This window comes from Heptranchias perlo, chromosome 17 (genome assembly GCF_035084215.1).
Source record: "Heptranchias perlo isolate sHepPer1 chromosome 17, sHepPer1.hap1, whole genome shotgun sequence".
Taxonomy (NCBI): Eukaryota; Metazoa; Chordata; class Chondrichthyes; order Hexanchiformes; family Hexanchidae; genus Heptranchias; species Heptranchias perlo.
In genome coordinates, this window is record NC_090341.1 from 22,181,515 (window position 1) to 22,208,832 (window position 27,318).

The 27,318-nt window shown below is 37.7% G+C and overlaps 1 protein-coding gene across 1 annotated transcript; it reads left to right on the forward strand.

The window, feature by feature from the left end:
- The first annotated feature begins 19,995 nt into the window (after positions 1-19,995).
- barx1 (BARX homeobox 1) lies at positions 19,996-23,887 on the forward strand. The gene is made up of 4 exons (XM_067999116.1): positions 19,996-20,560; positions 22,031-22,325; positions 23,100-23,184; positions 23,268-23,887. The coding sequence occupies exons 1-4, from the start codon at positions 20,356-20,358 to the stop codon at positions 23,430-23,432; spliced, it is 750 nt and encodes a 249-aa protein (XP_067855217.1). The 5' UTR covers positions 19,996-20,355; the 3' UTR covers positions 23,433-23,887.
- Positions 23,888-27,318: the final 3,431 nt, after the last annotated feature.

Genomic DNA, 27,318 nt, shown 5'->3' on the forward strand with positions numbered 1-27,318 from the left:
AAATTTGCCAGTGCTGCAAAACAAAGGCGGTTGGAGGCCAAGGGGGAGTCAGTGTATAATTTGTAATTTAGGATTTCAACAGACTTACTGATAGCATTTATTCTTCTCCAAATGTAGAGCTTTTAAAGTTTAAAATACTTTAGTGATATACACCAAATATTATCCATAAACAGAAGTTAGTGATGATTTCCAAGACAATGTGACTATGAGTCAGGTAACTTATTGGTCATCTCATTCGCATGTTGGTTAGAGATCACCTTGATTGACAGCAGACCTTTGTTTACCGGTTCAGTAATCTGCAAGTGAAGTTTTAACTTGAACTATGTCTTTATCTTCTTCTTGTCCCCTAGTCATTGCCTGGCCATAGAAGTTCTATCCCAGGGGCTCTCATCGGGGGCTCTTTTCTATCACTGTTTAACAACAGTGAGGGAAGCAATGGATGTTAAATTGATGAAAAACTGAGAGATAAGCTGGAACAGACAGGTTTTGTTTTCCTTTTCCGCACTTTTACCTGTTTTCTGTCTAAAAGAGAGTGAAAGTCATAACAATTTTTTTAAAATTTATTGATGTAGCTAGTTGGTATTTGCAAGCTCCTGTTGATGTTTGATATTTCTCACATTGCTCATTTTCAAAACAAACCTGAAGTCCAATTTTTAAAAAATATATATTGCTAAGCCCAGTTAAAACTTTGCTAATGAGATTCTGGAGTAAGTTGCAGCAGTTTCCCATTGGGAAATCAAAACTAATCATTAATGTTCTTGTATACTCATGCCATAACAACAGGCTTCATGTGCAGCTAACTAGCTAGGTTAGTCACCACACCAAATTGGCTCTGGTAGATATTGGGACTTCAGCTGCTTTTGTTCAGACGCTCACTTAGTTTGAATTCCAGAAGACCGATGTCTGTGCGATTAGTCCTTAAGTTTACACAACTAAATCCAACTGTCATATCCTAACAGCAGAATCGTAGACTCAGGAGAAACTGGATAATGTGGCCAGCCTGATTTAGTAATATAAAGTATAAGAGCGGGTTCATGGATGTTGATCTCCCAGATTCCGAACTAAACAAATGCCATTGCGAAAGTAACTTTTGAGAAATTGTGCTGAGATACTAATGGTAACAGATTTCTGGAGTTTAGCACACTCATTAAGAACTTTATTTCAGCAAATATGGCTACGGCTGACTTTCTCCCATAGTTCTAACAATGCTGCTCTTGAATTGGATGCTGCAAAACAAATAAGAATAAGAAAGAAAGCTCTTCCATTTATATAATTCCATTCATGTCCTCAGGATATCCCAAAGTGCTTCAGAGCCACTGAAGTACTTTTGAAGTGTAGTCACTGTTGCAAATGCACGCAAACATGGCAGCCAATTTGCACACAGAAATGACCCACAAACAGCAATGAGATAAATGGCCAGATAATCTGTTTTTGTGCTGTTGGTTGAGGGGAAAATGATGGCCAGGACACTAGAAGAACTCCTTCCTCTTCTTCTAATCATGCCATGTGATCTTTTACATTGATCTGAATGAGAAAATGGGGGCATAGTTTAATGTCTTATCCAAAATATAACATCTCTGACAGTGCAGTATTCCCTCAGTACTGTACTGAAGTGTAACAACAACAACTTGCATTTATATAGTGCTTTTAACGTAGCAAAACATTCTAAGGTGCTTCACAGGAGCGCTATCAAACAAAATTTTACTCTGAACTACATAAGCAAATATTAGGACAGGTGACCAAAAGCTTGGTCAAAGAGGCAGGTTTTAAGGTGCATCTTAAAGGTGGAGAGAGAGGTAGAGAGGTGGAGAGATTTAGGGAGAGAATTCCAGAACTTAGGGCTTAGGCAGCTGAAGGCATGGCCACCATTAGTGGAGTGAATAAAATCGGGGATGTGCAAAAGGCAAGAATTGGAGGAGTGCAGAGATCTCACAGGGTTGTTGGGCTGGAGGAGGTTACAGAGATAGGGAAGGGGCGAGGCCATGGAGGGATTTGAAAACATGCGTAAAAGTTTTAAAATCGAGGCGATGCTGGACCAGGAGCCAATGTAGGCCAGTGAGCACATGGGTGATGGGTGAACGGGACTTGGTGCAACTTAGGATACGGGCAGCAGACATTTGGATGAGCCCAAGTTTATGGAGGGTAGAAGATGGGAGGCCAGCCAAGGGAGCATTGGAATAGTCAAGTCTAGAGGTAGCAAAGACATGGATGGGGGTTTCAGCAGTAGATGAGCTGAGGTAGGGGTGGAGACGGGCGATGTTATAGAGGTGGAAGTAGGCGGTCTTGGTGATGGAGCGGATATGTGGTTGGAAGCTCATCCCAGGGTCAAATAGGATACCAAGGTTGCGAACAGCCTGGTTCAGCCTCAGACAGTGGCCAGGTAGAGGGATGGAGTCAGTGGCCAGAGAACGGAGTTTGTGGCGGTGATCGAAGACAATGGCTTCAGTCTTCCCAATGTTTAGTTGGAGGAAATGTTTGTACATCCAGCACTGGATATTGGACAAGCAGTGTGACAAATCAGAGACAATGAAGGGGTGAGAGAGATGGTGGTTAGGTCGTTGGCGTACATGTGGAACTTGGCATTGTGCTTTCGGATGATGTCGCTGAGGGGTAGCATGTAGATGAGAAATAGGAGGGGCCAAGGATAGATCCTTGATGGACTCCAGAGATAATGGTGCGGGAGTGAGAAGAGAAGCCATTGCAGGTGATTCTCTGGCTACAACTGGATAGATAAAAACAGAATCAGGCGATCGGAGTCCCACCTAGCTGGACAATGGAGGAGAGGCGTTGGAGGAGGATGGTGTGGTCAACTGTGTCAAGGGCTGCAGAGAGGTCGAGAAGGATGAGGAGGGATAGTTTACTACGGCCACAGTCACATAGGATGTCATTTGTAACTTTGATAAGGGCCGTTTCAGTACTGTGCCAGGGGCAGAAACCTGATTGGAGGGATTCAAACATGGAGTTGCAGGAAAGATGGGCACTTATTTGGGAGGCGACAACACATTCAAGGACTTTGGAGAGGAATGGGAGGTTGGAGATGGGGCAATAGTTTACAAGAACCATGGAGTCAAGGGTGGGTTTTTTGAGGCGGGGGATGATGATGACAGATTTGAAAGGGAGGATGACAGTACCTGAGGAAAGAAAACCATTAACAATATCAGCTAACATGAGGACCAGGAGGGGAAGTTGTGTGGTCAGCAGTTAGATGGAATAGCATCAAGAGAGCAGGAGGTGGGTCTCGTGGTCAAGATGAGTTCGGAGAGGGGATGAGGTAAGATAGGAGAGAAACTAGAGAAAGATGTGAGTTCAGGGCTAGGGTGTGGGGGGGAGCCTTAGGGAAAGTTTGACTTGGTGGGCTAGCAGAAGGGAGGGAAGAGGCAGAGGAAGCTGAACAGGTGGTCTCAATCTTAGTGACAAAGAAGTCCATGAACTCCTCGCACTTGTTGTTGGAGCTGGAACTGGATGGTCGTGGAATAGCAATCAGTTTTGGTAGAGGAGAGCAGGACCTGATAGTGCTTTATGTGGTCCAGCCAGATCTGGCGATGAATGGCTAAACCAGTTGTCCGCCATAAACGTTCAAATCTGCATCCCTTGGACTTAGGGGAGCGGAGATGTGGGCCATACGAGGGAGAATGACCAGGGTGAGAGAGAGAGTAATGTTTTTATGGGGATAAAGGCATCAAAGGTGGAGGTGGAGGTGTATTGAGCAGATCAGTAGCTGCAAAGATGTTGTGGTGAATAGAGGGCCAAAGGCTAGACAGTTGGGAATTTGAAGGTGCTGTTGTAAGTGACTTGGGGAGAATTTTTTCCAGGGGCTGACACAGAAGGAAATGGGGTTGGGAGGAGGGAGGGGGATGTGAGTGGAGTGGGATACAAAGAATTGATCAGAGATGGCCTTATCCGTGATTGACACGATGGGAGGAGAGAGACCACCTGAGATGGCAAGGTCAAGGGGATGGCCATGAATATGGGTAGGGGAGTTTATATGGAGGGAGAGATTAAGGGAGGATAGGAGGGCAGTGAACTCAGAAGAGAGTATGATGAGTTAAGATGGAGGTTGAAATCACCGAGGATGAGAAGCCGCTTGGTGAAGAGGCTAAGGGAGGAAAGCAGTGAAGATATCTCGTGTCCTCAAATCTCTGGACTCGGGCTTAATACCCATGACCTTCTAACTTGGAGGCAAGAGTGCTACTACTGAACCAACGCTGACAAAATCATCAAAGAGTATATAATATTTGGAATGAGGTGCAAACATGCATCCTCCTTCTCGGCAAAATACATTGACATGCCATGGACTTATAAATGATGCACAAACTTTAAATCACTGAACCAATTTGTTCTTTGTCATTGTAAAAATATTTTCGCCTACATTGTTCATTGTCCTTTTTAACAATATTATTTGATGCAGCCATCACTGTCAACCATTGTGCAAGCATTTAACTTCTAGATTATTGTAGATGTTTTGTATGTGAATAACTGTCTTCTAAAGTGAATCTTTGCAATATAGTTTAACTGTGAACAATAAGTTGCTGTTTATGAAACATTTAATAATATTGAGCTATTCTTAAGCAAAATAGCACTATAATTGCAATTGTTTTACCGGTATACTTAAGTGGCAATATAGTATTTACAACCACATATGTGGTGATGTTTGATATTTCCTACAATATTCATTTCAAAACAAACCCAAAATCAGCTTTAGTAAAACTCTAAAAACATTCTGAGTTATTTAGGTAATCATCTGCCCAGTTGGTAAAACTGTGATTCAGTATTTGGACTCACTTTGGTGATATATTTATATAGAAAAGTGTGATGTGGTGGTTCTATTTCAGAATTCTACAAACAAAATTATGTCTACATTGCAGTAATTAGGGAGTCGTTACACTTCCACTTTTGCATCACTGCAGATCAGTTTCTACTGAAGAGAGACAGAAAAACTCTAACTGTATTACCTAACACTAGAAGGGAGTGGGGAGAATCCCTTGGAGGAAACTATCTCACACAACTTCAGTTTGACGCTGCATTAATTATTACTCCAGTGGGCACCGAGACCATCTTTAAAGCTGCTTAGAGGTTCTCTGGATCTCCAGGATAAAAACTTAAGCAGAGCATATTTAAATGATTTGAGAGTGTTCTGCGTGGTGTCGCGAGCTGCAAATCAATACCACTGCTAAAGATCAGATGTCATTGGACACCGTATAACCGCTGCCTCAGAAAACAGTATGATCCAGTTACGAGGAAAGATAGCAATGTAAACCTAATTGATCTTTTTTGGGTGTCCTGAATCGAATTGACAGCATTAAAGAATCATAAAGGGGTTACAGCACGGAAGGAGGCCATTCGGCCCATCGAGTCCGCGCCGGCTCTATGCAAGAACAATCCAGCTAGTCCCACTCCCCCGCCCTATCCCCGTGAAGTCTTCAAAGATTACGATAGACCCGTTGTTTCAAGTAAATTAAAGGGTTCAAATACTAGTGAATGCAATTGAAAATTAGAAAGTTAGGACTACGAATTTGAGGGTGTTATGAGGTTTTACCTTCTTCCTTAACCCTTTGTCATTATTGGGAATTTTCTCACCAAAAAGATGAGGACCCCCTCAGGTCTAAGGGCTAAGATGATGTCCCACTGCCCGACAGTGAAGATCTGTCCATGTTGGCATGATTAGATTCAGCCCATTTATCCAAATATCCTTGTGAATAAGGCAGGAAAGTAAGTTGCATTATTCTCATATTACAGGTTTCTATTACAAGACCATAACAGCAGAGACTCAAGAGACCTGAACAGTAATAGGTTAATAGATTAGGTAGTAAACTAGACATAACCATTATTTATCTTAAATCAAAACTGGTCTGTAATATACATTTTCAGTTATGGTGCGGTCACCGATTAATGCTTAGATTCACAAGATAAATTTAAACTTGTAGAATACGAAATATTATCTTTTTCCTACTTTAGGTTCGCTTCTTTATTTCCTGTTATGGAAGACATCCCAGGGTCGCAGCATCTCTGATGCAGCATTGCTTCAAACTTTTATCCACAAAATATTAACGACAGGGCAAACGTATTAGGTTATAATTTGTATGAATCTTTTAAAAATGACATCATTAATAATTCATGAAAAGACAACCATTTTGCTGAAATCAGCCTCCAACTTTGTTTCTAGGAAACTCAAAATATTACATGACGATCATCACAATTATCTTGAAACAGATGTCTCATTGTTGAAACACTTGTAATCGTTTAAAGGACATAATACACGTAAATATTTGTATGACAATGGAAAGGCACGAAGCTTTCATTTCCTTTGAGACAGTGCCTTCAGCACATTTCCGACTCAAATGCGTTTAAATTTGAAAAGACCAACTTTTTTAGTTATTGGCGGTAATATTGTGAATCAAGACATCCTCTGTACATTTCTGTAAATTCCACTTTAGAATCTTCAGCGCTAGAAATATCTTAAAGACAAAGATGATTTTGTACTCAAAGATTAATGTTAATCTATGTTATATTAATAACTAGAATATTTTTTCCGTAAGTGGAATATAAAAAAAATACATCAGTTACTCCCGAAACTTTAGACTTGCCTCAATGTCGTAACTAAGTTGTTAAAAGAACGTATAAAGACATCAATAATTATTGCAGGGTTTTAGAGGGTTGTACAAGATTTACCACCTGGGTATTTGGGCAAAAAAATTAAAGTTAATTTGAGTTTACAGACTAATTAACTGGACAGCTAGAGCATGAGCGCTTATAACAAACTTGAAAGGGTGATTCGACAAGAGTTTTGGAACCCGAAAGGTTAATAGCGAAGCAAACAGTCGGTGCCACTGAACCTCTTTACAGCAGCAATACGAGTGGAATTAACCCGTTAAATACCGTGTACCTTATATCACTGTATCTTGTTACGTATTTTTATTTTTATGTTGTTACTTAAAATATTCTCTTTGTTTATATAATTTATTCACTTACTTCAACTATCAAGTGCCATTTTGTTTTGCTATATAGAAAAATGCTCTTTTTTTGCACTGTGGGCCCACGGCCACCTGTAGCAGCGCAGCGACTCAGCGCCTCGCAGAGTATTCCAGTATCGGTAACTCTTATATTAAAGTTGGGAAATTTCATATGGAAAATACACAGAACGTTGTACCCAATGTCCATATTTGCGCTTAAAACAGACGGTCTGAGCATTTACCAGCATCATATGATTGGCTATGTTGCTTCATTGGACCAAAGTTGCATCAATGCATCTTGTTTCGTATATCATGAAAGACAAATGTATAAAGTCCCGAAAGATGTTTTGTTCCTCATCACTATTTGATTATTTCCAACCAAAATATATTGCGTTTAAACTTAATATTGATCATTAGCAATTTTAGATTGAAGCTAACAACAATAGTGATCAAACATTCTCAGCGGTAAATATGAATAACACGGGGTTAAGCAATTTGTAAATATTTTAGGACATATATTGATGCATTGATTCAAGTTTATGAACTGGAAGCCAATCTCTAGCAGTCATTTCAAATTAATAGTTTATCAAATGTGAACTCTTGTTTGTTCAAATTACTTTGTTTTGTGTTTTAGTTGCTATGGTAGCATTAAGCGCAAAACTACAGCCTCCGGTTTATTACAGAATATTGGGATCAATACATTTTCTGGATGGTTCCGTATATTTAGTGAATTCTACCTTATAATATTCGGAATAGAGTTATATGACAAAGAACATATTTTAAAGTTGTAAAGGGAGTTTCAGTGTTAAAAAATCTAGAGTTCCCGAAGGAATAATGAAGATAAATAGGCTAATTGAAAAACATTTTTAAACGTGTTCCGTTATCACTTGTTAAGGGCTACACTATCAGACCTAGAAGAACAGAGTTGAGAACATAGATAGTCTTCAATTTTACTCCAGTGTCAGTATTAACCTAAGGTCAAGGGTAAATTCCTGGAAACATTGCTTGGAGGAAAGTGGCTTCTTGGAAGCTCTTGCCTGGCCTCCTTGATTTTCCAGAATGTCTCACCACGTCCTTAGTAAATGGATCACTTGCAAAATAATAACAGAATCCCAGTACTAGTAACGACTTATTCAAGGAGGTTGGTAACTTTTCATTGTTAAATGTTCTATAGAAACTAAAATTTGATGTAAAATTCAGCTTGCTGAAATTATTTGAATGCGCGATAGAAACGAACGGTTATCAAGATAAGGTTAAAAAAATGTTAAGCAATCAACAGTTTTATTAACCATGAGATGTAATTGCTGTTCACAAATAATTAACGTCTTCGTTTTCAAAAAGGTTATTCCGTAAAGCCTTCGATAATTCATAAATGTTTGGTTGCGTCAAATATTATTGTGAACAACGTAGAAATTTAGAAAATGCTTATGACATGCTGCCGTTTAATACACGTTTAATGCCGCTGCCCATCACGAGCCGATTGTAATTCTCATTTAATTTTTTTGCTAATTGTGCAGACGAAAATCAAACGGCATTTTCTGTCATCGGATGTTGCAGTGTACCGCTCCTTTATAAATAATTTCATGTGTTTTGTTATAAAATAGATAGTTTTCAAAACAATATTTGGCGTTAAAAAATGAAGCTTCGTTATTTTACGGTGAATTGAAAAAACAGATAAATCTATACAGCACGGTGCATTTATTCCATACATTTTAACATTTCCAGTTTTGAGAAGAATAACCTAAGTGAAAATTACTAGATATTCCGGGTGAAGATATGGCCCGCACATACTGGCATCAAATTTTATAAAAGAACATTTTAAACGTTTATTACGTATTGCACAATTGTATCATATAGTTGTGGTTCTATATTTGCAAGTTTACCCAAATAATGTCCGCTATAGTGGCATAACTTTAAAAATATAGTGAATATAGTAACTACATGGCTATTAAACTATTACTTCCACTTTATGTGTTAGTGGCGAAAAAAATATTCAAGTGCCTATTAGACACGTCAAAGTAAGTGGAGGGAGCAACCTACCCGAAAAAAAACATTATCATGTCATCTAGTTAAAGAAACGCAAAGTGAACAAGGAAATTCGGTAATACATCAATAAAAAGCTCAACTGCACTAGAACTATTGTAATTTTAGAGTAAATATAGTTCTGGACTCTACTTGTGTTGTACCACAATAACTTTATGTAACTTACACGCGTTTATGTGTATCTAGCAACTCAAATGACCTTTGGTCGGTCTGGGGAAACTGCCAGTGCTTTTGAATGATCACTCACATTTGTTTCAACGAATAATCTATATTTAAATACACTTTATTTCGTCGGTAAATCTGCGCAAATGAAACTTCATAGTCAGCCCCTAAGGCTAACTACAGCACAAGACTAGCTGTCTAATATCCTTTAAATTATCAGCAGGTCACAAAGTCAATAAGCTTACAATCCGTTTACAAGACGCCAATACACGATTCATCTGCAAATTATAGCTTACAGGTAAACCATGCTGTACCAGTGACTAGTAGAAAGATGGAAATAATATTTGCTGGTTAGATAAATAATATTTTTTAAATGTGTGAAAGTGTCTGACGTCTTAATACAAATATCTGGTACCAAAGAATGAAAGACTCAAGTTCATCACAGACAAAATTACTAGAGGTGGAACAGATAGATATCTTTAATCTTTGAAAAGGTTACAATGTCCGCTTAACTACTACAAGGAAGTGATGGGAGTTGGGATTATATTGTAAACTCGTTTACATTGAACAAGAGTCTCATGCTTGAGGAACCTCGGATTCGAATAGTGACAAACAAAACATAGATACGGGTACTGTATACGGGGTGGGGGGCAGCATGATGTGGGGGTCGGCTGAATAATACCGTAGATCAATGATCCACTGCTAGCAATATAAATTCCAGCTTTTCTGAAAAAGCATTATTACCAGGAAGGGATTACTTGTCAAGTATTCGTTGTTAACCACGAAATGATTACTGCACCAGTCAGTTGATAGGTGCAGGGTTCGATATTTCTGGGAAACACTATATGTGTCCGCAGAAAGTAACAGTTTCTGTAGATTAGTATGAAGAATATACATGGAGTATTGAATAGAGATGCCTTCATTAAAAGAAAACATTTATTTGTTCAAGAATTGAGAGGATCATGGCTCATAATATCCTATCCAACATAAGACTCAAGTAAACTTGTCATTTTATTACGTCTACATACTGTTTTGTTATCGAAATGGAACTACTCCCACTGTCCCGAAAGATTGCATTGATTTCTCCCGAAGACTTTTCGAAATGTTAGGTATCGTTTTCTAAACAGTTATTTGGTTCAACAGTATTACTTCATATCAACTATGTCACTGCAATCAATATTTTCCATAAGACATCCCACGGCTCCTAAAAAATCAAAACAAGGCGCGGCCCTGCCACTGTAAATGGAAGGAACATTTTATCTTGGGATACAATGGAAATTCTGGCATCATGGAATCTGCTGAACTTTCAATCCCTGTGGAGTACTACCTGATACTTAAAAAAAATTACCTTTTAGCTTCTTATCCCGAATAAAACTACCATTTAGATTCAGAACAAAAAAACAAACTTGGAGACCACTAGGAATCATTCTATGGGTTTATGTAAAAAACTGAAACCAGGCGATGGGGTTTCATATCATGGTTTCACTGCTATGTAAAAACATATTGACCGTGTTATTTTCCATTGTTTACCATGGCTGATGATGTGCACAATTTACATCTGCAGAAACACATTTAGCTATCTATCAGAATTAAAATCTCAAAACATTATAATGTTGTACTCTAAATGTCAATCAGAAACAAATTATAATGGTCCCAAGTGAACTATTTGTGTCACATCAGATACACCAATATCTTGTGATAGACTTAATTTTATATTTGGAAAACACTTTTGATACTTCACCCTGTCACATAGGAAATAAGCATAGGCAACCATGGGGCTAAGCAATGTTTAAAATACCGAGGTTTCACAAAATGTAATTGAAGGGCCACTCTTAGCAAATGCATTTTTGATGCAGAGAATTCGCCGTGTTTTTTTTAATGTTACTAACCAATAAGTTTACTCGAACTTCTTCACAGATAATATGCATCTACAGAGCCGAGAGAAATGGTCAGGCCAATTTCAATTTGGGTTTTCAATTATTGCCCATAAATTTGTGTGACGATGTAAATAGTAGCCCCTTAGTAGAATTCCATCTATGAACTGATACTTGTAGATTTTTGCCCTATTGCAATTTTCCCGCCAATTTAGTATAAAAAAGAAGAGAATCTGGGAATGTGATGTCTCATGTTTTTGTCACTCTTAATTATAATAGCATTGAAACTCATTTTTCATCATTACACCCCGCTGATGTTTATTAATCAATGAAGGACTGGTACTTCCTAAGGTTTACAAAAGAAGGTAGCATCCCCCTTTTTATAAGATCAATCAAGCCTTCTCAACAATAATCTATTTTAAAATATAGTTTACTTTTCTCAAATGCTGCAGTTATACTTTGCCGTTGCATTGCTGCAAATCAGTTTCTGGAGTCAGACTGCCATTTGACGTAAATGAAACTGCTTTGGACATGTAGTACTTTGGCTGTGTAACTCCGGAATCAGGTTGGCGATCTGCCTCTCCACCACATTAAAGCCAGGGATGTGAGATAACTTTCATCAAAGCTGGTGTTAAGTCAGTAAACTTTTTTCTAGAAGGAGTTTGATGATAATGTGGCTACAAATTGGATTGCCAGTTATAAGGATAAATCGAGGCATGGATGATTAATAGTTTACGGAGTGTTAAGAACACCGAATTTCACTGGAGGAAATTCACAGTTTTGGCTTCTTGAAAGTTTTACCTGTGTGTAAATTCCCGACTATAGGAAATGCAATTAAGAGGTCACATGATGCATAGCTTATTGGAGGTAATGGGTTCCATGGGTCGAATGGCCTTTTACTATTATAGTTTCCTATAATTTTACCTCTGATAGGCAATCCCATATCTCTGATGCTGCATTTATACTTCAACTACCGATCTCAAACCAATATTAGCAATATAACTTCCAGCCAGTCTGCATCCTGTTTACACTGCCTAGTTCCTGTCTGACTGGAACTCCATTTCTCCTACCCAAGAAAGCTTTGTGCCTGCAAAAGGTTCCCCTCCCAGCAGTTTACATGTGTTTAAACGGGCAGCAAAGTCCGCGTTGTCTAAACATTTTAAACCTACCCGCAGTTAATTAAAAATGTACAGAAGATCCAAGCAACTATCCAGGCACTTTTTAAATCCAGGTTGGCAGTGCACTGGAGTCACAGTGCATTCACATAGCATGCTGTGAAGTAGTTCCCCTTTGCAGGACAGTAATACGTAAGTAGATGATGTGTAAATAGAGTGATGGCAGATCAATGCAATCTCCAGATCTGACTAACTCTAGCACCTGTTGATTTCAGATACATAACTGCATATCTCAAACCACGGTGGAAAATTGCCTTCTGTAGTTTGAATCCCATGGGCCGACGATTACTAGCGCCAATATTTTTCAGTATCAAAAATCAACCCCCAATTGAGGATAAAGTTCCAACTATTCTGGGATATAGTTACAAATAGTTCTAAACAATAAAAAAACAATTTTTTTGTTCACATAGGTTGTTAGGTCATGACATCATAACATCGCCAGCAAAGGAATCTTCATGGGCTCCGATCAGGTTTTGGTGGTGTCTGTGTGAATGGGGCCTTCAAACCCAAAAGAAACTTGAGAACGATTCACTCGGGGTTCCATGGACGGATATGAGTGCAATGTTACACTGCATGTGATCTCAAACTGAAGTCGGGTGTCTTGTATTGTTTCTGGCAAGGGTCAGGTCGGCTCAATCTATACTACAACTTTATCACTGCTACAAGGACATTACGTTCGCAGTGTAAATACACTCTTGGACTTCACACAGGGTGCAGTTTCGCTTTCCCTCTGCTCAGGTGGTGCCGGGGGATACGCTAGGAACTTTCTAAACACACTTTTCAATGTTTTCACGTGAGGAGAGAGCAAGAATTGTCATCACTCTCTCCTAATATTAAAACTTCTCCAGCTAATGAACAGAAATTTGCGTATGCATACAAGAAGAGCTCCTTTGTGGCTGAAGTCAGTGCAAGGTGCAGCCGGCAGTGTAACTGGATCCAGTGTGTCTGAACATCGCACTGTACAGACGCAAGTCTGAGAGCAGCAGCTGTAGTATTTCTGCAGCCAAAAAGTGTCTGTGTAATAGGACCTCAGTCAGAATGGTGGAAATTTTTACAGAGCCACAAAAGATCAGTTTCATTTGATAGCACTTTAATACCTTCGGTTTTACTCTTCTTCAAAAATCTGGTGGACCTTTACCATCATTCTGTGGTGTGCGATTGAAAATGCCAAATAGTTTATATTTTACAGATTTGGTGTTTCCACGGGACGCAGAAACAAAATCTGCTTCAAGATAATGTTGAATTTGACAACTGTGATACTACGGGCTGGAATATGTTTTAAATCCTTTTAAGTTGCCTGTTATCCACAGCGTTGTAATTTCCCTCTGTACATTATTACTTCAGTACAGCGAGTCTAAACTATGTTCTATGTTTATGTTCACACTTTCCTGCAAATCCAATAACAGTCATGTGACAAGGGGATTAATTTGCGTATTAACATTAAAGGGGATGTTTAGGACATAAGTAATTTTTAAACTTTGTTTTCTCTGCAGTTTCCCCTCCGATTTTCTCCCGTTATTCACCCTCCCCGGAAGGCGGCGACCCGTGCTGGGTACCTTTCTAAAGGAATAAATCATCATTCGTATCCATTATGGATTTTCACAGCCTTTATGACCTTTTCCATGTGACATGAATTTAATCGCCTTCAACGTGCACCGGTTAGTTTGCGGCTGTACTTTTCTAGCGAGCCGGCTGGAGAAAGTGAAGGGAAATCAGTGCTAATGCAGATTATGAAAATTTAGCTTTTGAGACTAGATGGAGTTGAAATTCTACTTTAAGAATAGTCTTCGCCACAAATTGATTTAACCCAGTAATTACAGCATTGCAGAAATGTGTAGCTTCTTAATTATTATGAAATATATCTGGAAAACATTAATCGGCATTTTTTTTATCAATGTCCACGCACATTTGCTTTAAAAAAAAAGCTGGTAATACAATTACATTATTGATTATTGGTAAGGAAACTTTAGTAGTGGAGAGCTTTTCTAAGCTTCCGGAATATCAAACGCCGTTAGAATGTTAAAGTGGAAGTTATATTGACTAATTGTCCCATGCTGTTGCCCTTGAGCCATAGTTTTCCCTGGAATACCGTAGAGCTTCCCCGTGCGGGTCACTTCCAATTACAAACACATGTTGTGCAGGTATGCCACTGCTGCAATGGGCATATTGACTACCCACCCACATGGTGTGCCAACATAGTATTACAACTTATAAATGCGGCGAACTGCAACACCATGCTGACTACGCACTATCCATATTTGTGGACTAGATCAGATGTGTTCCATAAACTGCGTTGTTAATCGTATTTATGTCAATAGTAGGGACTTGCTATAAGCCTCAATTACATTTTAATGTTTTTAAAAGTAAAAACAGACCGTTCCAGCTAATTTCGTGAACTTTAAGGTGAATTAAAAGCAATATACAATATAGCAAACGTTGAAGCAACGCTTTGTATTATTAACAGTTGACCTTGTCTCCTTCCAAAAGTCAGTACACTGCGTGGACACTGTTTTCAGGCTGTCTAAAGAGCTTTAAACCAGAACCCCACTGTAAATGGTGCAGTTAAAACGATGTTAAATTTGACAATTGCATGAAGATTCCTACTTTATCCAAACTATTTCATGAGAATCACAGACGTCTTCAATTGGAAAAGTTACGTTTCTCTATGCCAGGATAGTAAATCAGATCTAAATTCTAAAAAGGAATGTCTGTTGAATAGTGGGTACTCAGCGACGCATGTATGTGCCTTAATTATTGTTAAAGGGAACATTGGCTCGTAGGAGTAGACGTACTTTGGACATATATAATTAAAGAAGGAAAACCCAGCATACTTTTTTTTGAAATAACCAGCGACAGGACTCTTGCTGATCTTGTGGTGCAATGGGCTTGCAGCATTTTTTTTAAACGTAGTTGAGCCATATAAAGAAATTAGCCGATTGAATGGAAAATGCATCTTACGAATTTGGATTTACAACAGGTGTCGCACTATTTTAATTAGCAATCTTCCTTTTAAAAAAAAGTCAATCGGCCAGTAATTACTAATTATATCTGAATGTTGTATGTGCATAATATACTTCATCAACACAAGAATTGTTTAACTATATCGATTTCTTACGGTTCCGCTTCCATTACTTATACAAATATAGAAAAGTAGCAAAAGATCGATACTTTAAAAATACAGTTTCAAATTTAATCGAACATTGTGAATGTAGAAAATACATACTTTCTTACCTTTCTTGTCATGTCTCTTAAATTCAATTGAAATATCTGTTTTCTCGCACAGCTACAGTCTGCTGCAACCATTCATCTTACACAGAAAATCTCGTCTAACTCAAAAGCTAAGGAGTTGGGATACAGCTCTTAACGTTGTTGGTCGTGTTAGAATTTTATTATAAGGCAATGGACGCAAGCATTCCAAAAGTTCTGCTAATGCAGCAAGATGCATCTTTAGGAGTGAAAAGGCCACCTGGTTAAATCGGAAGAGTGAAACACAAGCAAAAAGCGCGTCAGGAAGAAAAATGCTTTGTCGTTTGCAGCATATTTTATTTTTCTTCTATTCGTTTGGAATGGCAACCAATTTAATTACCACCTGTAGGATTATTTCTTACATAAAGATTTATCACCAAAAAACGATGTATTTAAATTGTCCTCAAAATATTTTACATTTAATATAGAACCATAAAAGTTTTTTCTCTGTGGTCTACAAAATAATTAAAAATTGTGTGGCAATAACACATGCTGAGAACATTAATAGAGGGTGCAAATAATGGACAAAATGTCTGTGTAAATAAATAGATAGCTATATAATTCTATTAATTCGTGATGGAGCTGTTCCATTTTCCAGGCAGTTTAAATACATTATTTTCTGCAGGTATTCGACTATTAACATGCAACAAGAAAAAGTTTCGATCCAGTGTCATCATGTGGAAAAGGAACTCGTAGCATTTGGGAGTTTAAGGAATGTCTTTACTTGTTGAAACCTTCAAAAACACACTAGCCTTACAATTGTGATGTTTTATATGAAAATACATGTAGCTCGTTAATTGGAAATCCATTTCATCACATTCACTCCTATAAAGTTATTTACGTTCCATACTTTCCTAAAATACGCCACATAGTCACTTATTACTTTAGCTGTCAAACCACATTCACTTTTCCAGTGCATAACTGACCTGCCTCTAGAGTCTATTTTTCGATTTTAACTCGATTACTAATTGCACATTGTGAAGGATTTTGTGCATTCGTTTTAAAATCAAAAAAACACAAACGTGACACAATCAAGCAATAATTGTACATGTGAAATATTCCACTTCTTCCTGGACGCAAGTACGATTCACTCTGTGAAAAGGGGCTGATAAGGCCAAAACCAAGCTAGAGTTCAGTGCTGAAATAAAGAATGTAAAGCTATCAGCACTGATTGGTCTGCTTGAGGTGATAGATTTATATATTAATTTAATTGTACGGTTTTCTTTGTGCCTCACGGTGAGATTCCCCCCTTGTACAGGTCTAGTAACTCGTTGTTGATGTGTCTCTAAAAACGGGATCCAACTTTCGCAGTCACCAGCTTGATTTTTTGAACCAACAATAAAGTTATACCAAGAATCAAATGTTTTCTACGTGGGATATTTCACGTGTTTTGACACTGCTGTTTTTTTGACAGATCAGACAAATAACATTCTATTGCTTTAACGGTAAAAATGTGTGGGTTTACATTATAGGAAGCTACAATTCATAGGCCTAAAGGTGCGGATGTAATGCATCGGAGTGAACAGCATACAATCCATGTGGAGCGGTGCATTGGGCTGTCCTCGCAATCAAACTTAATGACTGTCCGTGATTTTCTAAATTTAAAGCGTTATTCACCCGAGTAAAAAAAGTATTATTTATCTTTGTGCCTACAACAAAATGCAGAAGTATCAACATTTAAATGTTTTAAAATGGTTTGATTTGAGGGAGTAATGATACGAACAGTTAGCAATAGACTTGCTTCCATTCGTTTAATCAAAGGAAAAGTAAACAGGGCATTAATCAAAACTTGCCCACGTGTCAGGTGCCCTAATTACGTTACAGACATAATACATTATCCTGACATTTACATTTACAAAATATATTCTATTTAATGTTCTGGGGCCTTATAACTTCGGTTTTAAATAAAATAATTACCCGACTCTATCTGGACAGAAATATGGGATGTGTGTAGAGGCCCTTTTAACTGCCTTATTTAATGTTCTCCTTTACCTTCCGGGTGCTTTAAAGTGTAATATCATTAGAATTGCCATAGCATTAGAATCTGTCATCAAGTTTCGTAATTAAAACATTTCGCATAGTTTGTGTTTTATATGGCTAAAGTGTACGTTGCAATTAAAATATTTATTTTATATTGAAGCGGTTATTTCGAAATGTATCACTGGGTGCGATTTAAAACAACCTCTCCTTTACTTTAATAATTGACATGGAAAAGCAATACAATTAGACAGATTCTCAGTTTTCAACTTCACGTTGTGGTGCTTATAAGAGTTCCTCTTCATGTAATGAGGTTTAGTGAATGTGAAGTTTGTTTGTAATTGACAGCTTTCGATCGTTCGGTTTTAATCCGAGAAAAGGGTAATGTGAGAGGATTGATGCAAGTAAAACAAATACTTTGTAAAAATGAAGAATACAGTTAACAACTATTTCATTAATTAATATATTTAATAAATGCATTGTAATAATCAGAATGTACTTTTCTGATGATTTTAATGGAGCATGGTTTTTCTTATTGTACTATGTAAAATGACATGGAAAAAACAAAATGTTTTAACCATACATACTATGCATCCATATGCTTTGCATTCAATTAATATAACATGCACCGAACTGTAAAAATGCATTTTTATAATTGCAGTGGAATTTCATTATAGGAAGTCTTACAGATAGAAGCTTCCTTGGCACCTGGGAGGCAACACAATATTCCGGACTCCCGTCATGGCTGCAAAGCAGAGCTCGGTTTCTGACTGCCTGTTATGTCAATATGTGTAATATAAGCTAATATTCGCAGGACAAATTATTTGTGGTCAATTTCCATTTGATACCCTTCAGAAAATAAGTGAGGCTGAAAATATTTGCAACACCAAGGGTTAATGTATCTTTCTTTACAAGTTGGCTTGGCCGCGAATTCGGGCCCCGGGTCAACAGTGCTGACAATTGCTAACAAATTCAATGATAATTTAAAAAGTCATGCAATCACCACTAATATCTTCCTGTCAGCATTTCTTATTTGTGCAAAACAAATTGGCGTATTTTCCCCTACATTTAAAAATAAGGCTCAGAATTCTTTGGTCCTTACTTGGTGTAAGTAAAAACGAGCGCCCGCCCGTTAAAATATTTGTTAACAAAACACTACACGAAGTGCCTGGCAGTCATTCAGAAAATTGACAAAAGAAAAAAAAAATCCGAAAACCCATGTTTCCAAATGAGCGGGTCGAGCGCACTCACATTGTTTTAACATTTTACGGGTTGTAATTGCCAGGAAATAATACGGAGTCTGGCTTAATGCATAGGAAAAGTTACCAGACTGTGTTTTGGGGGGAGGGGATAAATACCTACTTGTGATCTGACATCCATCGTCCTGCCGATCTAGGAGTTAAATTTACAGGGATTGTGGCTGTAGAAAACAATAATATATTTGGCTAGCTGGACGGTATCAGTTTGCATCCTTAACTTTGGACTTCAAACTAAATTGCCGCAAATTACCGTTAAATCAGAAGGAAGTCAGTATCTCCGAGATGAAAGCTACATTACCAACATCCTATCTTGTCCTTTATGACTGAGCATTCAATGAAATAGGGCTTCTGAAACGCATTCGATGTGTTAATGTAAACTTCTGCTCTTACTTTAAACTTGTCTCGAAATGGGGCAATACGCGGAAAGCGTGACTTTACAGAAGAAATGGGCTGGTTACGAAAGTCGCGTATGATCATCGGGATTATTAATTTTTTTAATATTTAGAGAACTAGAGGAACGGGTCCTAAGCAATATATTCACGATAACCATTTCTCACTGAATTTCACATTACTGCAGTAGTAATGGACACGGTACAGCTGAAGACAAGTGGCATTGTGCTCAATGTCAAACCTCCATTTTCACGATCCGAAAGTGGCCCCTTACGGGAGGGTAGAAACACGTGACACAAAAAGATGAATTGTTGGTGTAATTCGGCTGATTAAAAAAAACACATCTTAACTTAGATTTGTTGTGCCATATTTCGCTATTGGCCGTGCAACCAGTTAGAAAACGTAATGACGCAGAGCAAAGTAAATAAATCCTAAACCTCGCGTCGTCGTTTCCACACCGTACTTAGGAGCTCAAACCTCTAGCTGTGTTGAACAAAATAAAATTATTTTGTTATATGATGGTAAAGTGTGCTAAATAGCCATATATAACTGCAGCGTTTGAGGAAATGGCGAACCGTCTGCTTTCATACTAAGTGAAAGAAGCATTCATTGCAATTGCAAACGTTAGAAATGTTTCAATAATCATGTTTCCAATTGAACAGTACCGATTGTTCCCATTTTTCTTGTGCATGTGTTAAGTTTTGGTTAAATTCACTCTGTTTAATAAAAGTGGGACGTGCCGGTTTGGAAGCAGGAGTCGGTACAGGAATTATGAGCAGCCCAACCCTGACTCCTGTGATTGCCGCCGGGATGTTTTTCAGTTAATGAAGAATAAGGAGAGCAGCTATAGGCTGTGTAAAGTGCTGGGTGGCTCCTTCCAGGGCGGAGAGAGAGAGAGAGAGAGAGGAGACGAAATCACGTGAGTTAATGATGCTGCAAACCTCCCAACTCTCGCTCTTTCCCGACAAGATCGTACGGCTCAGAAATCCGGAAAAGCTGCAAATCAGCACAAGTGAATAAGCAACAACACGGCCGATCGAGCTACCGACTCAGAGAAAGGATCACAGTCTTTAAGATGACCACTTTCTTTGCATCCTAAAAGAGAATGTCCAAAAATGAAGCTATTTGTTGCGTCGAAATGAAAGATCGCTCTCGTGTGGAGCACTGAGCAGCTCAGAACTTGTGGAATTCAGTGACTAGCCGCAGTAGTGAGGGGAAATCAACCTGCATTACTGGTGCTTTTTTTTCCCCTTCTCAGTTGGATTGTGGCATAAAGAAAATGATGCAGCATCCCCTGGAGCTGGGAGCTCATTACCTACCCCACGAGCCGATCCATGATTATAGGTCACATCGATACAGGAGCTTTATGATCGAGGAGATACTGACTGAACCCCCGGGCTCAGGCAAAGCCACGAATGGGGGAGAGCTCCTCAAATTCGGGGTCCATGCTCTGCTCAACAGTCGGCCCTACCACAGCCATCTAGGTAGGTGGAAAGCTTTGCTAACTCCATAACCTTCCTTTATGTAGGCTACATTGAGATTATTAAAACGTGGTTTGCAAATGACTCTTATCTGCTCTTTCAAAATATTTCTGTTTTTAACAAATTAAAAGTATTTTCCACAGTATACAGTTAGTGCCCAAACACACCAGTAATTTAGTTAGATTATTTCACGGATGGAATATCCATTCTCCAGCGATTACATTGTCAATTTAATTTAACTTTAGGTGGTGATTTGAATTTAATGCGCAATAAATAAACACAAAATTGAATTATCCAGATAAAATAATTAACACAAATCGAAACAGAGAATGAAATAAATGGAAGCAATGTAATGAAATAGTAGACCACAGTAAATATTTTGAAGAGGCGTAGGAAATTAAGTGCGGAAATCCAGGCAATGAAGAAAATCTGCCCGAGCATTGTACGCAGACGGCGATTTTGGCATTATACAATAAATGTTGCATGTGATTCACATGGTATCTGTAATCTAACAAAAAATATATTCGGTGTTTAATTGTCTCTTAATATTACCTAAGATCCCAACCATATTTGCTTAGAATAAACAGTATGTCCCCGGGTCGGAAATATATGGTTGAAAAGTATTCTAACCCCAAAACCCCAGTATAATCGCAGCATTTATTTTGAAGAGGGGAATCTCACCCCTTCCAACACCAACAGACGCATAAATGACCAGTATTGTACTAAACTGAACAGTCTCCAAAAACAACTCTCACTTAAACTAGTAAAAGGTTTTTATTTCACAAAAATGTCACAATCAAAAATCACAATTCTTTTAATCCAGATTCTAAGTAATGTCATTGCGCATTATGGAAAAGAAATTAGCGAATGATGTGGTAAGTTGAATGATTTCCTGTTTCCTACAAGACAACTGGCGTAGAAAGGCGATTTTGTAGTCCTGCTGCGATGGATGGTATTTATGACTTATTACTAAATAAAAGTATACTCAGTGCTATAAAGGAAGGCAAATAATTAACAGTTTCCTATAAAGAACGGAGTGCAATGTAATTTTAAAATGTTTATTGCTGGATGTTAATCAATTTATTATCAGCCATTAAATGGCTGCATTGAAGAATTGCGAAATATTAATTATTTTCCAAAAAAGGTCTGAATATATTTTAGATATTAAAGTGTTTTTTTTTAAATCGGATTTTTTTCATATAATCATTACAGCGTAATGCAAGCATTATAGGAAGACTGATGGTTATACGTGAAACTGAAAATTAAAATATTTTACGTGGCACATTGAAAATGTATTTTAAAATGTAACGTTATTTTACTGATATAGACATTATTTTCTTTGTTAAATATACTGCGCAATCATGACATTATATATTGTGTAGACGAAGGCAGGATTAATTTGAATATACTGAATTACAATCTTTGAGTTCAGTACGACATTGGCAGTAACATTTGTGCCCGAAATGCTTGCAGCTGGCCTGAAATCAGATCACGCTGGAGTTTTTAAGTTCCCGCTGGGTCCGATCTCGTGTAACCTTGCCCCTCCATTGGGTTCAGCGTTGGTATCCGGAGGATCGAGCCTGCCCACCGGCCCCGGAGGTCCCCATCTCCCGCTGGATCTGCACCTCCGGTCAAAGCTCGAACAAGGTCCAGAACCAGGAAACAAGGCAAAAAAAGGCAGGAGGAGCCGAACAGTCTTTACAGAACTACAACTAATGGGACTCGAGAAACGATTTGAAAAGCAGAAATATCTATCAACACCAGACAGGTAACTTTGAACATTTTCCCTTTATTTAAAAAGAACATAGGGGTGCTACAAGGCATAGCGTGGCACTTTTTACAGACGTATACAATTCAACAGAGAAAGACACAGTTTGCGCTCTGCTGCCTAACAACATCAAATTTCATATTATTTGAAACATTTAATTACTAACACCAGTTTAACTGTTTATTGCATGAAAACCTATTGCTTTAGTTTAAACAGATTGGAAAAGCCCCCTCCCATAAACACTTTTGAAGTTTTGATCATTTTTGTAACTCTTCCCTTCCAACATCAATGAACAGTAGTAAAAACAAGGGCAAAAACAAACGAGGGTAGAAATAGAAAGATACACAAACTGATTCAGCAGTCCATGCTAATCAGCAGTCAACAGTGTCTGAAACAAACACATACAAGTGTGAGGAACCAGTGTCAGACATCGTCCATTTCATCAATTGGCTATCACAGTGACATTCTATCATTCCCAATAAATAATCTCTCCACAATCTAAACATGCGGATGAATTCTAATTGCAAAGATCGAAATTTGTATATTAGAATGTAATACCAGGCAGTTGAAATGCAGTTTTTTTTTAGCGACACCAGCAGCTATTGCGCGGTTCAATTGATTTTCAAAGCGCAATCTTCATTTGTAAGTCTGCAGATTCTTCAAAACGTGAAATATTGATAACATCGGCACATTTATTAACGGGTTCATTTCTACCTGAAATAAATTATATTTGATTTGCCCAAAATATATTTGCTTATATTTTTTTAAATACAGAATAGACCTAGCAGAATCTTTGGGTCTTAGTCAACTTCAGGTGAAAACTTGGTACCAAAACAGAAGAATGAAGTGGAAGAAAATAGTAAGTATTCTATTTAATGGATTTTCAATAACGAAATCACTTCCTAGTAGTTTCTTGTTGCTAAATTATATTTTTATTTAAAGGTATTGCAAGGCGGAGGTCTGGAGTCCCCGACAAAACCTAAAGGTCGTCCAAAGAAGAACTCCATTCCAACAAGTGAACAACTTTCAGAACAAGAGAAGGTAAAAGAAGCTGAAAAACAGATCGAGAATTCCCCATCACCTTCCGAAGTTAATCAGGAAGAATAACACTTCAAGATGGTTAAAACCAAACTATTTGCATAGTCCTCGGGTGATGATACCAATTGTTACAGACTGACCTTGAAACTCCAGCAAGCCACGTGTCTAATGATTTTAGCGCGTCATACGTGTGGAATTTACACCAAAACTGTAAATGTCAGCTCCACCTTCGAATTAAACTGTTTTCTCTCTCTCTCTCTAAACACCAGCTGATGGGACGTATCGCTGACAGATTCACCATTATTATATTTTAATAAGTAATTAGTCGCACTTGGAGTTTGGATCAATTTGCCTTTGACATGGAAGTTTGTTGCAGAACGCATATCCGGTTATTTGAAATTGTTTTCAGTCCCTAAGTAAGATTATCGAGAAAGAAACTGAGAACTATTTAGTGGATCAAAATGATCATATTTCCTTTCGATTGTACGTAATTTAGCATTTTAGCGCCTTTCTTACACACACGTTTTGGCTACATAAAATTAAAGCTCAGAATCAAAGTAAGTTTTATACTTTGTGTAAGCAGTCTTTCAAACACGTTCAGCTTTTCTTACAAAATGTTAGTATTGTTGAGGGAGATGCAATAATCGTGACTTATATTTTAGGTTTCAGCCGACAAACCTGTGGTGCCTCTCTGTCAAGTTAGTTTTATAAATATTTTGACCAAACCAGTTTGATAGTAAGTACAATATGTTATGGTTCAGTGCAAAAGAGCCACAGCTGCAGTAGCAGATTTGAAGTGTTTGTACCAAGTACCGAATTTATAAGTGATTTCATACACTTGTGAAAGATAGGAGAAACTGTAAATTATTCTTGCAGCAATGACTGTGGCATAATGCCAAGAAGTGTGTCTTATGCCTTTCGACAAGAGAAAAGTACAGAAACTTTGATATCTAATTAAATGTGCTTGTATTTTTTAAATTTATATTTCCGTTTATACTACCCTTACACGGATACAAACAATAAAAGATTAGTCAGTTCTCGTATTTATATTTTTTATTTTAATGCTTTGTTTTTAAAAAATTCTGCGCGCGTTTAGACTAGAAAATATATTCTTAAACCATTTTATAATTAGACGTGGGTTGGTATTTTTATGTGCAAGTTTAATCCTCAGGGCGCATGTTGTAAAACAATGTTATATTTATATTAAACATATCCCTCACAGCATTCCTTCCTTAAATGTTACAGCGTATTAAATACAAAGTAATTGTTTAGCCGACTATAATGTTTAGCTATTATACATAAGCAACAAATAAAACCGTGCAGTGGATTTTAAACAATTACAAACGGTTCAGATTCCACATATTCAGGGAGGAAAACGTACTCGGTTACTGATATTTATATACTTGTAATTTTATATAGTCAGCCTTATTTGCACTTCAGTGCTGCTCCTTTTTCGTATTCAAACAATCATTGCTTCCCCTAAAACTGTTCGCTTGCAGTTTGTGCCTATCGTAATTCTATGGTTCTGTTTCGAAACAGTCCTCACGCAGTTTAAATTTTAATATATATTTGCTATATTGGTAGCTGTCAGATAATAAAAAAATACGTTCTGATTTGCATTTTCCTCCTTGCCGATAATTTCATAGGATTGAAATCAAACAGCAAGACATGGTTGTATATTCTGACAGACTAGACGTAAATCCGCTAGTAAATTGATGGATAACCCAAAGTTTAATAATGCTTGCTAATATAAAATTGTGTTAAAATAATGAAAGGCACGTGAAATCTACTTCTGCTGCCCTATGCTGTTAGCAGATCTGCATAAAAGTGTAAAGGCTCACAGAAAGGACGTGATTTTTAGGGCCTTCAGCTGAAACATTTGGCGTTCAGAAGACAACTAATGTTTCGACAAAAGGAGGGGGAGGGAAGCTGACAAAACCGAACTGCTGCTGTATGCTGGACATTGCTTCACCGTTACGGGTCTACGATTTGCTTTTAAGTGGTCCAGTGCCACATGACCTATGCCCCGCTCAATTATTCAAAAAAAATGTTAAACATCTATAAAAGTCTGCGTCAGTCAAAGACATTACACATTGAATAATGATATGTGATCTATTGGAACAACAAGCGTGCGGGATTCCTGCAAGTAGCAGCCTAGTGTAGGACCAATACACTTGATATTTTCCATTTTTGTTAACCTTCTTATTGAAGTTTTAGAATGCCAATTCAATTTTGGATTATGTAAAGATATGACTATGAAAATAATCTATACACTGTGTATTTGTGGATTACTGCCAATGCATACTTCAAACAAAACGACGCTAATTTAAACGATTAAACTATTTTCTCAATGTCTGACATCTCTCAGTTTTCCTTAATATTTAATATAGGTATTTAACTAAAGGTGTTTCGGCTTTTTGTTATGTCAACTGCGTAGGAAATAAACGTAACAAGAAAATCCTTTGATTGTTACTCCTGAAATGTAACTGCAAGTTTAGGTTCAATGGTAGTAGAACAATTGCTGCATATCTGTTATCAGGGATAATCAATCCCAAATTTAACAGATTCATCACCTATAGTGTGACAACGTTATTGCAGCAAGAATGGATTCTGGATCCCGTACCTTTATGTTCGCTATCAAACTGACCGGTATTAAGGACTGAATTCTGAAGTTAGGTGCTTTACATAATAGGATATAAAGTGTATTTTCAATTTTACTTCAAAGAGAAACTCAGATCCTAAAACGTATCCCGGCGGTGATGAATTGCACCTAAATAACCGTTGCACCACAATATATTGAAAATTGAAAACGTTTTAAATACAAAAATACAAATAATGCAAAAGATATCCACCCGCAGTATAGCACTCCGAATCATAAACGTTTAACTCCATGTTTGACTCATTCTGGTTATTTTGAGCCTGTAGTGTTCACGTGACACGCATATTACGCGTCTAGAGACTCAAATCTGAGAGATGAAAAGGAAATCACTTAATTTCTACAAAATCAAACTAAATATTATCAAATGGAAAATATGCTCTGATTTTACCATGTTATATATATATTATATATAGCAATAGATAAGCAGCTAACCGGAATAACGACAATGAATTCATAACATACATTCTTGAATGAATAACAGGCTAGAGAAGCCAATACCTATCAAAGTAAAAAAATCAATTAATTTGCCCCTGAAAACATTACATTCATATTTGCTTTGCAAATCAGCAAAGGGAGGGTAATATGGGAATGCTAATTGCGAGAACATGTTTAATTAAACTACGATCATAGCAATATTTAATTAAAACAATGTCATAATAAATATTCACACAACCTTTGGCAAATAGCAATTTTATTCAAGTCAGTTGAAACAGTTCATACAAAACTAATTTACACTCCTGTCGAGTCTGTCACTCTTTCGCCCGCAATGATTGATCTTAACAAAGATCTTCGACCCTGTATCATTCAACTGCACTGAACCGCACGTGATTAAATTAAATATAGACAAAAGGAGAAAAAGATGACGAGAAAAGGATAGGTAGGAATTGTCCTTCTTCGATGATACTTAAAGCTATTCGCCACATGTAAAGGACGCCGAAAATGAGGAAAGCACTAACTTTTCCCCAGAGTTGTATCAAGTGAAGGTTTTTTTTAAGCAGGCAAGGAAACACAGGAGTCAAAAGGTGAAAAGGTGCGCCATACAGGTGTGGAAACCCAGGACTGCAGTTGGTGTGATTGACATCTGCAGAATAACAATGTCAGCACTGTGCTCCCGTGAAGGCTTCGATCTGATGGTTATCAGAGGAGCTACTGGCCAAACCCACTGAAATCACACACAGCTGGCCAACATTATGCCAGCATCCTAACACTTTGTAATAAAGCTGCATCCAAAATAAGCGTTTCCCTAGGTCTCTTTAAACATATACCTTTTTTTTTAGAACCCGTAGGGCTTAGAGT